The following is a 14,996-nucleotide window of genomic DNA, read 5'->3' on the forward strand; positions in this document are numbered from 1 at the left end:
AGGGAATGTTTATTAAGTTATACACATGTAACTGTGCCCCCCCTACACTCACACACACACATATATGTCACAGACATTTTATGTACATTGAGGTAGAAGCTGCTGACCTTAAAAAAACATTCATGGCGTTCTCATCGTTATTCCACACACGGAGGTCAAAAAGCAGCAGACTGTGAGTCCCGTGACCTTCTGTCAGAGGAGGTTAGCGATGACCCTCGCTGCCTTCTGTCTGCACTCTGCTGTCTGCCGTCGTGCGTGTGTGCACATCCTGCCTGCCTCACATCGGTTCCGAACACAGAAGCGAGCGTCTTCCAACTTCACTCACATAAAACCTGCTTTCCTCTTGTGAGGCTGGAGAGTGTTAGTCAGCCGTTTGTGTGAACGCTCGTTTAAAGACTTTGTTTTGAAATGAGGCTGTGAGGGGGGGAAAAAACCAAGCAGCGTAGAGAAGTGGAGATACGAGACATTTCCATTCTCACTACACTGTTACTCATCTTTTGTCAGCTAGCTAGTGGTCATTCTATAAATAGTATTGAGGAGATGGCGGCCAGGAGACTTGAAAATGTATTTCCATGGAGACAGTTTTCATTGCACTTTGTGATTAGAGGCTCTTTGTGGAGGGATTGTAGATGATGTAAGGTTAAAGTATGTATTGTTGCCGGGACAGTTACAGCAGAAAAAGGAAGCCGGTTTTACACAAGCTCGTTACTCAGCTGAAGACCTATCCCCATTTTAATTTGGAAACAACATGTGGACATCGCAAAGTCTGCAACGCTATGACTCGGCTACCACAGACATCCACGAACGGCGTGCAAAGCAAATACTGCTTTGCTTCTTTTTTTTCTCCCTGCATGCAAAATGTGTGGGAAGACAAACACAGATAAAAATCGCTTTTTCATAGACCAGACTCTGAGAGCAGCGCCGGAAAGCGCTGGAATCTCTGGACCCACAAAGTGCCTGTATAAGGAACATGAATGTGCTCCTTGATCACATGCTCCATGATCTTGTTGTTAAGGTATTTAGATGTGGCCACACGTCCAGCATGTGGCAGCTACATTCAATTATCCCAATTTTTTTTTGCTGCAACTGTTTCCTTGTTCAGCCATTGAGTGTAGCTGTTGTCTCCGGGGCAGTGATCTAAGTGTGGGTGGGGCACTTCCTAGTATGGAAAAAACTCAGCTCATACACTGCCCTCTGTGTCTTCTCTGGTGTTTTGCCTGCTTTGCAGCCCATCTGCTGAAGAGCCCTCAGATGTTCCTATTATAAGCAATAAGATGGCAATTGTCCATCAAAGACAGGTTAAATCTTCATTTATTCCTCTACATAGGCACTGCTTACTAACAAGACCAAACGCTTATTGTGCAACCAGACGGTTTCCTGGTATCAGCCTGGTTGTTTTTCCAGGGAAAATAGCTATTAAAAAAAAGGAGGCAGAAAAGCTGAGATTGGCGTCATAGTGGATCAGTATGCACCTCCAGCAGAGCTTTCATCTCACACTGTCAGAGCCTTTACCGACCTGGGTCCTAAGGGGAACCCTGGGGAAATCCCAGCCTGGACATGAACTGCATGTAAGGAAAAGGGATTGGAGGGAGAAGAAAGAAGAAGGAAACAAAGAAGTGAGAGTGAGTTATATGTGTCTCCTTTTTTCGATATTTAACACAAGCAGTTTCACTTTTTTTTTCTTTTGTTTTCAGCCGCAGGCAGTGTTTCTAATGTTACAATGTATTGAGCTGCCTGCAAATACTGCTATTTTACAGTGGATATGGGATTACAAGAGATTTTAATCTTAAAAAAAAAATAAAAATCAAAGCCACAAAGTTTGTGCATGAGAGCAGCGGGCTGATTTTGTGCATGAGAAGGGTATATACCGTTTCCTGGAGATGTTTGAAAGTCCTGGTGCTGCTGTTGCCTGGGTAACCCTTTGCACCATGATAATGTCCTTTTTCCAACAGAGGATTGAAGGTTATCCACCTCACAGTCTTCTGTTCCCTCCTACCTGTGAATAATAGCTTCTCTATTTTTGATATCTCATCCAGCAAGATGCAGTACAATACTGTCAGTGAAGACATGTACTCAAAATGAAAAGCCATCTGTACAACTTTATTACTTGGCTCTTTTCATTTTCATTTTCCCTTTTTAACATTTTTTTTTTTTTTTTTTTTTTTAAAAAAAGCTACAGGGGGAAAAAAAAGAAGAAAAAATCAAATCTTTTGAGTCACAATTTCTTTTGGTTTTTTTGGTTCATGACTCCTGTCTTATTTAGCTGACATGTTGTTGCACACCAAAATGCTTTTTGTGTATCTAAGCCAGTGAGCGTGTCAGAGTCGGTCAGCTTTAGCCGTCTGCTTCCTCAGAAATACTTCAAAAAGACTGGAATTCATTGATTAGAATAATGGCTACAGTGTTTCCCAGATTTGGGTGGAGCAAACAAAGCCACTGCTGCAATGCAAAAAACAGAAACAAGTGCAACTTGGATGTGCTGAAATACTTATGTGTACCGATGTAACAGGTAATCTATGCTATGTCGCTGAAGTTTGTTATTGGGTGCACAATTTTGCATTCATCCTAGATTTTCTGTAAACACAGCGTCAGAAGTATACATAGATCCCCATTTGCACTAGTTTAAATCTCTCGTAGGCAAGTTGCACCTCAATCAAATGCTTTTGGTAGCCATCAATATTCTTTATATGCTTATAGTATTAAATATAACAAAAGGGCACGATAAAAGCTGTGGTTTTAGGCTCAGCTGACCTTTAATATGAACCTTTATAAAAAAAAAAAAAAAATCCTCTATCTTTTTATTTATATCAATCATGACTCCAGGTGCTGAAACATGCAAAGCTGAATCTAGTTTGATGAAATGCCTTGGGAAAAACCCTTATAGTCGCTCTTTCAAAATAAATGCTTGGCAGTAATTTGCTGATGGCAAATATTTGATGTCAAGGTGCAGCACAAAGCATTGAATTGGCATGAATGATATCTAATACCCACTGTAAGAAATGTCCCTGTAGGTATTGGCAGCACTAAATTTCTATTTTACAGTGCACCTGTTACAACAACAGTTTCTTAAAAAAACCCAAAACTATGGTCTGTTCTGTACAATAACTTTCCAATATAATACTGTATTCTAAGCCGACAGCCGATTTTCTTCCTATAATTTTCATAAGCAGTGAAATATAGTTGCTTGTACTAGCCTGTGTACCCTGGATTCAGTTTATTCTTGTTTTTGAACATAACAAGATATTTATTGCTTTGTAAAAAAAAAAATTGGGGGAATGCCATTACATTAAACATTTTAATAGCTATCCTGAAAGTGAACATTGGCCAGTTCTGATTAATTCCCTTAGGAGTCTCAGTCATTGTGAGCCATTGCTAGATAAATCTTTTTAAATGTTCATAACATGTGCACAAAAGTCAAAATCTAAACACAAAGTAACTGAACTAAACAATCACAAGTCTTCGAAATTAATGATTTCAACTACATTTACATTATGATGAAGAAAAAATAGTCTTATACTGTAAAAATGTATGGTATGTTACTATACATCGACCTTCTATTCACAAAGAGGAGTATGTCCTTGTACAGAAAGTATTTTCACAGCTATTTATTACAGTGTGCATCGCTTACCAGGGCCAAAATATTGCAGTGCGCTGTTAATGTACAGTAACGGCTGCAGTGCAAATGATATACAAGCTCACCTCATAATTCCACACTTAAAACCTGGTTTAATGAGTTGAAGGGTGTAGCACGGAGGGAAAGTCCTTCAATCAAGTGGCGTGGGTGGAAACGGTGGGTAGTCCTGCAGATGTAAAGGATTTGCACAGTTTCTAATGCCAGATTTAAAAAGTTTGCATGATTGAGGATAGCTTTTAACCATGTGATTGAAAAATATCTATGTGGCCTTAAACATAGCATTTTGAATTTCATAGTAGATATAAAACCAGTCATTACGATGTTATTCATTCTGAATTTACTGTAGTTGTGCATAACTAGGCCAGACATGTGAAATGGGGAAAATTTGGTGAAAATTTCTACATTTTTTTCAGGTTCTAGTCATCCTGTGTAAGTATAAATTTGTCCCACGAGGAACCAAACGAACCTGTCTTATGTAAGCCTCAGGTTAAACAAATGGCAAGCCCTTAAATATGTGATTCATATGACTGACTAGAGTTACAGCAAAGGCTCAACTTGGAGTCACGCCTGAGCTGCTTCAGCTGCGGTGTTGTGCTGCCATTCCCCAGACTCTTCTTTGGGAGGCTGAAATAAGTGGTGGTACAGGCAGAAGTTCAAAGGTTATCTGAGAGAATTAACCTGCAAAGCCATGGTGTGCAGTTAGCCTGTGTTCCTTTACTACATCAGCTCTGGCAAGCAGCTACTTTCTGCAGTAGTCTGTGAGCCCGCCTTCAAATGTAAGCCATATTTTACTCCCTGTAAGCTAAATTTTGCTTCGTAACTTCTTGTGCACACAGTAAGTGTTGGTGTTGATTGATGGATTTCAAGAAAATGTAAAATGTGGCCTCCTTTGTACTGATGTTATAATTTGCCGCAGCTATTCAGTGCCAGTAGGTTCTTGCTATTTGTGGATTTCACTGATGCTAAGAATGAGTTCTTTTGTTGTGATTACTCAGACACACACAACCACACATTAAAAGACATGCAGAGGAGAAACACACTCAGAATCTTCCCTCTCCTCTCTGATGCTTGTTCGACCCGTCTCACTCTCGCTGGTGCATGTGCTTCCTCCCCCTCACGCCCACATTGCTACTCTCTGCTGATCATAAGCATCATGATCATAAGTAGAAGGATGTGCATGTATCTTGTATGACATAATACAAACATTACAGTCCATTTCCATGTGTGGTTTCCCACTATCCACTGGCTGCGCCCTATTTCTAAATCCTTTGTCATCTTCAATTCATTTGTCTTTAAAACTTAAAGACCTCCTTTTTAAAAACTAGAATGACTGGTAAGGGCTTTAACAGTGTGATAAAGTCAGCAGCGTATGTCCTGACATTTCCAGGCCGTTCCAGCTCTCCAACAATACCAACAACGTTACAGTGTCGCGTTCTCTGCCCTTCTAAGCTTTATTTAGGTAACACCTGGGGCGATAAATCAGGAGTATATTTTGTGTTGGATATTCTGTCTTACAGTCTCTCCTGCGCTCCGTTCTTTAGTTTGCTCTTATAGTTCCCGAGACACCTGGGGCTGAAGCTGCTTTGTTGCCGTATTCCATTATGAATGAAGGCGGTTTTGAGGCCCACCCATTCATCTCTGCTGCAGCTGGAGAAGCTGAGCTGTCAGCCTCGCTCTCTTGCACACACCGCCTTCATGAACCAGATGTGTAAATCCCACACAAACTGTGTGATAATAAATGACAGAGGGGGAAAGTGCATGTTTGCATCCCATACATTTGCAGGTGAGCGTCCGCATTTGTCAGTCAGGCTAGACACTGACCTTGGAGCCTTCTCCTTGTCTGTTTGGTTTATATTACTTTGGAAGAACCCTGCGGCGTGCTTCTGGTAATTTCTTTGTCCAACCACATGTGCACACACACACACACACACACACACAACTTTCACACTACAAATAAACTAAGCAAGTGTTTAGGGTGATGCTCACTGGACGGCGGCTTCTTTCTTTTGTTGTTATTTAACACAAAGCAAGGATGGACAGATGACGATGACTTGTTGCCAGATACCTTGTTTGGAAATGGCTTTTCCACATCAGAGCTTCGGCAGATGAATGTTATCTGGAACGCACAGACTTCTTCAGTCGCTTAAATGGAAGCATCCCAAAGAAAATGTTAAGTGTTTACCTTTGAAACCCATGGCTCACACTTCATAGTGTGCAAAAGGACGCAAATAGATCACAATAAGCTTAGTGTCAGAGAGAATGATGAAGACAAGTCGGGCATTAAAAACTCAAAGGTGGTATTGTTTGTCAGTTTGCTTTAACTTCATTAAAGAGGTCAGCTGGTATTTTAATACTGGGTTAGTCATGTTGTATTGTCTTTAATTAAGTACAGATGGGCAAATTAAAATAGTTTGGTTGTGATTAGTCCTTATTTTAAAACTGTACTGTGATTCTACCACCAGGCATCATTGCCCCTTTGGCTACATGAGGGGGTTAAAGTGGACCAGAATAAACCAGCACCTTCATTTTATGAGTAATTAAATCTGATAGGGAGGTTACTATTGAACGAGTTAATGTTTTGCAATTGCATGGAGATACTTGCTCAGTAATAAGAAAATAAAGACACCCTCATCCATATCCCTTTTCTTTTCTCGTCCCTGTGAGGCGTTCATGGTGCAAATGTAAAGTTGCAAAGTTTTTAAGTCAAATCTTGGAGCTAAACATAATGTGTTGCTGAAGTTATGGTTTTGTGTAAAGTCTTGCAAAATAAACTGAAGTCTACTAATTTTGTTTTACTCAAATTTTGCATGAAAAAAAATTGTTGGCTTACTAAGCAGTTTAATAGAGATTAGTGGTTTGCAGCACAGTTTGGACTTGTTCATGGCCAGTGTTAAGTTACATCAGGAATAACAGACATCAGTTTATATTGATGATGTCGTTTCAATTCAGTCACTGAATTCTGCCTTTATACTAGCTTCACGGTGTCTAGGAAAGCTGGCTATAAAATTTGTGAAATATCTGCTTATATCGTGTTGAATTCGCCGTGCTGAACCCAAAAAGAGCAGTGAATACAGGCAACACAGGCCAGCTGATTGTATCCTCATAAAATAATTATGGGAATTATTTCTAGGTTATTATTTTCTTCATGCTACAACACTGCACCCGATCTTAGGGCTTCCCCAAACGCCAAATCTCACTTTAACTTTAACCCCCGGCTACATCACCCACTCCTAAATGTTCCCATGTCTGTGAAGGGATTTCTTGAGTCATTAGTATCCTCTCTTCTTTCCTGAATACAGTGACTGTCTATCCTTGAGCATCTTCTTGTTGCTGTGTATCATTACAGATCATCCAGGGAACCCCTGTAACTCAATCAATTCTCCTTAGCTATAAACTACTTTCACCATCCAGCGGTCGCTCAGCAGCCCCTACCTCACTTTACCTTGCATGTGCAAGGACTGGGTTACAGGGTGTGCTTAATGTGTTGGAAATGTCATTTAACCCTCCTCCTCTCGTCTCCTATCTCGCTCACTTCATCTTCCCTTTCGGTGCCCAGTTATTGCTTGTAGCCAGCGCAACCCACACCGCCCTCCATCCTCCCTAAGGCTGGCTGGCTTTCTCTCGCTGGTGCTGAACTAGAGAGGCTCGCTGAACCAGGCAGGAGAGGAAGACAAGGGAACGAGGAGAGATGGGACAGATTAGATTGATTCCTTTAAATTGTACAAAATATTGTAGTGCAGAGTCATTAAAAAGGTGCGCATGTGGATTGCACGCTGACAGCAGAATTGCAAACTAATGCACAGAGACAACAGACTCTGCATGTCAGTCTCTTTATGTACCCAGTTTACTATATTAAATAGCTGTGTGCAAATGAGGACTGGAGGATATTATAGGGTTTCTTCCATGCCTTCCATTTGTCTTCTGCCTTAGAGGTTAACTTAACTAGAAATAAATAGCACACACAAGTTATCCCCAAGGAGTCTTTGAGCATCCTTTGGGCACATTTTGTTAGGACACCAGTCTGCCTGTGTTGTTGTTACTGTAACTGGCCTGTTTGTTAAAGCCATGGGGAAGGGCCTATGTTTATTAAAAGCTATACGTGACATGTCACTGAGTACTAAATGGGTAATTTTCAGGTTGTATGTAAGGAAGTGATTTTTTTAATAGACTATTAGATCAGTTGGTTGTTTTGTAAAGTATTAGGTACGAGTCTGAATCAGTTTTTCTATGCCAGTATTATGAAATTTTTCCATGCAGGTTGTGTTTGTGTGTATTTCTAGTAGTAGTATTTCTAGTTGTTGAGGTGTATTGGCTCTTAGGTAGACTGTTTTGAAAGCACAACGTCTGATGCTTCCTTTGAAGAACACAATCGAAGTGTTGCCTTTGCAAAAAATGTTTAAGGAATGAAATTGTTGGGTTGGAGCCAATTACTGTGCAGACATTTTTTGCAGCACATTATGATGGTTCTACTCTAACAGCTATTTGTGCTTGGATGTGCATACACTTTCTCTTATTTTGTCCCTACAGAACATACCCACACACTTATTTCACTGCACAGTCTTACAATGAGGCTCACTTAACTGAGCATCTGTGGTATCTTAATGGTTAGCCAGTCTGAACTGTGAGACACGCGAGCCTTCTGGATGCTTGCTGATGAGCCGATCCCAGTAATTATAGAATTAGAGTTGCTGGGGATCACCTCAGTTCATGCATGGGGGAATGCGCAGAGGTGACAGATTTCTGGAGTCTCGCCCTGGATCAGAATTCATGTAAACACTCTGGTGTGAGTTGCTGCAGATCAGGCAGCACTCGGATGTCATAGCACGGGAGACTGACACCATGCAAAGCTAATAATCACTCCAGTTTCGACTGTTGTGAGTGGAGTTACCTGCAGAAACGGAGAGCTGAGCTGCTCGCCAGAGTTTAGGTTTGATGTGCACATCTGTGATCAGTGCAGATTGGTCCCTCAGCAGCTCCAAGCTCATAACACACACACATAAATCAATCAGTAAATCAATACGCAGCAGCCGCTTAGTTTCACGCTGGGACAAAATGTGTGAAGCAAGTCTCGAATGTGTCACATATGATGTGGTGCAGAAATGCTATTTTATATCTAAAATCGCTGCCAAAAAAAGAGCACAGAGCCTGTTTTGAACTCTAAATACATCTATTAATTTTTAGCAGCGTCTTATGCTAGTCTTGTGCTACTGCTGGGCAAAACTGCTGCGTTTAGTTTTTGTTTTTTAAAAAAGGAGATCCATAAAATCTATAAGTACTTACCTTATTTTTCATTATTAGGGAAGACATCATTTCTCCATTGATATATTGGATATTTTAATGCAACAGGTCTCAGCCTAATTGAGACAAAATATAGTGTTTATTATCGTTTCACAGCATAAGCAAATCAGAGCTACATACGCCTCATTGTAGTTTGGAGCGAATGCTTGAAAACCTGCTTTTCTGCTTGCTGGGTGACAAGATGCACTTCCTTTTTTTTGTCACAGTGAAATTGCTGCTTTGTAAGCAGAAAATAGGCCTTTCCTCTCACTTGTTTGTAGCTTGTTGTGTTTTATCTACGAGTAAAAGTGTTGGGATTTAACCAGCTTGGGGACGTTTGTGTCAGGAGGACAAAGTGATGTGTTTTGAGTGTGCGTGCCTTCTCGGTTTGTCGTAGGTAGTATCTACAGAGAGCAGCTGTCGTCCTCAGTGGCAATCTAATCAACAGAAATAGACGGACACCCCCCCCACCTCGACCCACCCCTTCCCTTTCTGTGGATGGCAGGCCGGGTAGTGCAGAGAGGTCACAGCAACCTCATTGAGAGACGCCTCATATATCGTGCCGCACTAATGAGAAGAAACATTTGTCATAGTTTCAGTTGCAGTAATATCTGTCTGTGGAAATTAATATGGTGTGGTTTTGGCCTTACACTGGGGCTATTATTGTTTTTTTGGATTTGTGTCCTCTTTTATATTGATTTATGTGCAGTACGTCTGAAACCTTGGTGGGTTAATGAGTCATCTGGCCTCAAACAAATAGAAGGGAGTTAATTGTTCAAGCAATAGCCTGCACTTTGTTTCCCGCGGCTGATTTTGGCGAGGGCTGGACTTGTTATTTTGTTTAGTATTTTGTTTGAGTGTTAATATACAGTGTAATTCTTGCAAAAAAAGAAGGTCGGGGGATTGAGCAATATAAGCGTATTATTCTGTAACTGTATTACTGCAGTTTGAATTCGCTGCCAGGATGAGTCAGTTTGGTTGCTTGGCAGAGAACTTGCTTCATTGAAAATCCCACATCACAGCACCAACAGTCCAACAAATACGCTTCCTCCTCCACACTAACAGACCAGAGGAGACTCTCTTGGCAGTTCATGGACACTTTTTATAGGCACTGGAGTCATGAATATAGGCTCCTCCTATGAGTTAATGTGGTGTGCCTGACCTGTCACAGATAAGGAAGAGGCAATAATCCCTCTGCAGCGTGCTATCTTGGTACCAAGGTCCATTCCTATCTTCATGTTGAGGACACTGTGTTTGCGGCTGTGATATTGCACTTTGCTAAAGGTTTTTAATGGTCGTTCCTACAAGTGTGGCCGCTTGCAGACGTTGGGCTCCTAAGTGGTAATAATACTCAGTTGCGATTTATGTTGAAAAGACTTGTGTCAAACACGGTTATGAACAGTGGAAAGTTTCTTTCATTAACTGTCCTCCGCAGTCCTTTCTATAATTAAATCTGCTTGTTTACTGCCGTAGAAGCTGAGAGCTGGAGGGGAGAAAAAAATGGGATCGGTGCTGGTTATCATAGCAGCTTGGCAGGGATGCCTTATGCTTGAGCTTGACTAGTCCTGATGCTCTCCAAGTGTGCAAGCTGACTTTTTCGTTCTTCTTTCATAGGATGTATTCATCGAAGAGACACTACAGATTTAATTTCCTAAAGTGTTCCTTGTGTAACCATATATGATGCATAACTGTTACCCCGGCACTCAGATGGGCATAATCCAGGCCCCATCTTTGCTTGTTAAATGTAATTTACCTGGGCTCAAAGCGGTAAAGCAAAGGTAATTGTGTGTGTAATAACATGTAGAAAAAGGTGTTAAGAAGACCTCCACTTTATGGATTAGAGTGCTGATAGCTGAAAAAACTCAGTACGTATGTCATTAAAGAATTACTGCAATACAAAGGTGTCTAGGTATTGCAATATTAGGGAAGTAGATTACTGTGGGTAAGCTGTTGATGAGTTAATGTTGCATTTACTGGCCTGTCGGTTGGCAGATTGGTTAGTTGTGTCAGCGCACACTGCCAGGTACATGGGTGTTCCCTGTGTGGAGCTGGCATGCTGTCCTTCTGACTCTGTGTGTTTCCTTCCTCTGTCCAGAAACACACAGGTTGGGTAAAATGTGCTGTGATTGTTGTGTGAATGTGATGGCTGTGTTTGAAGGTGTCACCTGTCCTACAAAATCCTTAGAAATGGTCGAACTTTGTGCGGCTCCGAGCAGGAGTGCGTTAAGAGGTTAAGGGATGTGAGAATACTGATGCCACTCTCAGGTGGTAAACAACATTATGTCGTTTTCACACTTCGGTTTGTGTACAATTGTTAGATGCTAGTAGGTGGATTTTGTTACCTTTAGTGAGAGCCAGGTTCCCATATAGTTACAGAAGAACTCTCACATTCTTCATTGTTTTCTGTTGTTGTTGGTGCAGTGGTGGATGCACATATTTAAAAATGGCAAACATTTTAAATGAGGTCATCACGTGTATAAGTAAGAGTGAATGTGAATACAGAAACCCCACCCACCTGTTAAAATCCCATGTAAGGTGTGGGTTGTTGGAGGTAAGTGGGCTTAAAGGTGCAGGGAATAGTGATAAAATGGCTTTAGACGGAGGATAAACTCTAAAATAAATGAGTTTATTTGAGCTTGACTTTACTACTTCTGTAAAGTCCAAGAATAAAATTACAGCATTAGAGTGACTGTAATAAGGCCCCTTTAATATAGTGCCTTAAATTTAAGGGAGTGACTCATTAATTGTTGCTTATAGTCTGATTAAAGATGCAAGTTTTGGCTCTTTGTAACAAATGTATGATATCCAGGTGTTTGAGGTAAAGACATTAGAAGCACTCATTGACGTTTTTTATTTTGGTGTTAGCGCAAAAAAAGTCAGATTTTTGCCTGTTTTTATTATGTGCATGCACTCTCTTTCATTTTCAGCACAGTTTAGCACATCATCTTTGGTTTCTCTTTTATTTTTAACGGCTCTGCTTTTCAAACGTAGCGGTGACGATGCGTGGAATTCACACCTGACCCTTTTCTGTTGTTACTGCTTAGTGTGGAAGTCTTAAAGCTGGTTGGAGCCGCCAATATGTAACGCGTCCGCATCCGTGGGTAAAAAACGCGTAGTTAATATTTGTTGTGGGCAAAGTCGGTGCACTCTCAGTGTTTTTGTACAATTTTATCTCCATCATCGTTCCTTAGTGCTGGGAGGCACAAAATATCAGAGTGCGCATTTTGAAGGTGAAAGTATTTTAGTCATTGCAGTCTACTGTGACTCTTTCATACACTTGCCCACACACACACACTTCTGCTGCTATTTTCTGTTTTCCAAAAACGTCCTCACTCTCCTGTTTAGTAACTCACAAAGATAAGATATGTATTTGTGTGTATACAGTGTAGTGTATACAGTAATGTGGAGAGAAAATACGTGTTCTCAGCACTCCTCCTGTAATTTTGTGGCAACTTTTTGCCGCAATAAGTTGTAGTAATCGTTTCGTCTATGTGTTTATCAGTCTCTCACATCGTTGTTGTGGCCCATTCTTCTCTACAGCATTGCTTCAGTTCATTGAGTTCTCTTGAAGTCCCAACACAGCATTTCGACCAGTTTCAGCTGGCCATTGTAACACCTTGAGTCCTTTCTCTTTCAGTCATTCTGCTTTCGATCTGCTGGGGATCATTGTTCTTATTTCAAACATACTTTAGCTGTCAGACAGATGGCCTCAATTTTCATTATAGAGTATAGAGGAGCTTTGAGCTGTTGAGCAGTCCTGTGACTGCAAAACAAGCCCAAATCATCACTCATCCACCACCGTGTTTGACACTTAGTATGTGTGAGGCTTTCGTGTTGAAATGCTGTTTCGTTTTCACTCATCGTGGTGCTGTGCGTTGTGTCCAAACATCTCCTCTTTTGCCTCGTCTGTCTGAAGGACATCGTTCCAGAAGTTTTGTGGTTTGTTCAGATGTAACTTTGCAAAAATAAGCTGTGCCACCATGCTCTTTTTAGAGGAAAGAGGCGTTCTTTGGGCAAGATGTTCTGTGTTTTTTCTGATTGTACTGTCATGAACTTTAACATTCAACATTCTAACTGAGGCCTGTCGACTCTGACATGTAGCTTTTAGGTTTATTTGTATTTTTTTTGCAATTTATAAAGCATTACATGGTCTGACCTTGGGGTGAATTTGCTGGGATGTTCCCCTTTGGGAAGATTTTGGCATCGTGTAACACACACTTGAATGCTACAGACTAGCAAACTGCTAAAATGTCTCATGTTCTCACTTGCTGATGATGAGTTACCCCTGCAGAGCCTGAAACATAAAATAACTGCCAGAAAATTCAAATGACTTCATTTGTATAGTTTTTGCTACATCCAGCATTTTTCCAAATATGGTACACTTGGGGTTACAGGTTTAATCAGTTGCATTTGATTATTAGCACCTGGGTGCTACTTACCCTCTTACTTAGATAAGCAGTAAGAGTGTGCTTCTTTTTTTACTTGCCTGTATATATCAATATGAGCGTTGAAAATCTGCCTTTTCCCTCCCAACCATCGCACAGAGATCACATTCCCAAATATCAAATCTAGCGTATTTTTCACTTTTCCTCAAATATAATAATAGTCAACTTGTGCACAACCTAAGAAGAAGTAGAAAACTAACTTGCTGCTAATCCTGGTTTAGATTTGGTAAGCGCTTTCACCTCTAGGTGTCAGCTACAGCAGCAGAGACTTTCTCACACACATGCAGTCTATATGCATACAGTATGTGCAACACAAAGTTTCACATCATATTTCTTGCACATGTAACCGCCTCATTTCACCGTGTGTTTGAATGTTTGCCACAAAGAGGAAATATCCCCCTCCACATTTGAACGAGCAGAAAATAAAACCACTTTCATGCCTGCTTCTTCAAAATCTCATTGTAGCTAACAGTAATGCACTACTGATCACTATGGTGGATGTTTTCATGGGGGGTTGCATTTTGATCATCCCCCCTCTGATGATGATGTCTCCTATTTTGACATATGTGTCTGTTTGTGGCTTTTCTTCAGCAGGACGTACTGTCTGCTCCTTTCCCCCATCAGACTGTCAGGAGAGCACATGGCCTACGGTCAGCAACCCACTCCACACTCTTCACCCAGCCTACCAGTGCCCTGTCTCCACAGGTTAGTGTGTCCGCGTGCACATGCATCTGTATTATAAAGGAAATGAAAACAATAGATTGTGTTATTGATTTCTGGGCCACTTGGCCTCAAGAGGAAATCCATAGTTAGTTGTGTCTGGCTCATTGATGTGGGCAGCCTTTGACAGCAGCTGGGTTTAGCATTGTCAGCACTTCCCGACACCTTCATCACCTATTGAACTTGTCATTTGTAAAGGTCAGTCAGGAAATGGTTGTATCATTATGCAACTGAGACTTCAGATTGTTGTAGATATTGGATCGATATTGGCTGGCTGAATATTGCCAGTCACCCAACCTTGAGAAACTACTAACTCTCCTTTAGTAAAACTTTAATATCAGTTCTTAGTTTAGTTTCTAGTGATGATGTAAATGCTGAAAGAATAAAATCTTGTGCTAAACACCTCATTTAGCACAGCATCCTTTTTTTTTTAGTCTAGATCGACATGCATGATACTTACTCTTCCCATCAAGTCTCAGTCTTTCACTGCTCGTCACTCTCTGGATTAGGAGTTATCAGTTCTTTCATTTTACCTGCGTCTCCTTGATGTCAAGACTAAATAACCCTCTTCATCTTTCAAAGGCTACTCCGTTAAATAGCTCTTATTTTGAGAGAAGTCTTTGATGGCTGATTAGGTTACTGGACATCAGGTTTTCTAAAAGCGGTCACCAAAAAAAAATATTCAAATGGTTTCACCAGTGGAAACCCACCATTCGAAACAACCTCCCCACAGTGGTTTTTACCCTCTGATTCAGTGTTGTTGACAGCAGCAGCGTGAGCTGCCGCACGAAGCCGGTTTTCCTATCAAACCTTATTACGCCCTGCATATCATTATCCTGACAAGTATGCATTTAGATTATAAACAGCACCGAGACTTTTCCAAATGGGAAGTGCCACATCAGAGAGGAGAACGGGCAAAC

At 41.0% G+C, this 14,996-nt stretch overlaps 1 protein-coding gene across 2 annotated transcripts in view; it reads left to right on the forward strand.

Moving 5' to 3' along the window:
- Positions 1 to 14,996, forward strand: part of mcu (mitochondrial calcium uniporter) — a 56,470-nt gene that overhangs the window by 11,973 nt on the left and 29,501 nt on the right. Inside the window, exon 2 of one of the 2 annotated variants that reach the window (XM_031732074.2) lies at positions 13,948 to 14,061. In XM_031732074.2, the coding sequence (XP_031587934.1) occupies positions 13,948 to 14,061 (114 nt within the window). The remainder of the gene's footprint in view (positions 1 to 13,947; positions 14,062 to 14,996) is intronic. The other variant, XM_031732075.2, reaches the window with a different exon arrangement.

Source organism: Oreochromis aureus, linkage group 13 (genome assembly GCF_013358895.1).
Source record: "Oreochromis aureus strain Israel breed Guangdong linkage group 13, ZZ_aureus, whole genome shotgun sequence".
Taxonomy (NCBI): domain Eukaryota; kingdom Metazoa; phylum Chordata; class Actinopteri; order Cichliformes; family Cichlidae; genus Oreochromis; species Oreochromis aureus.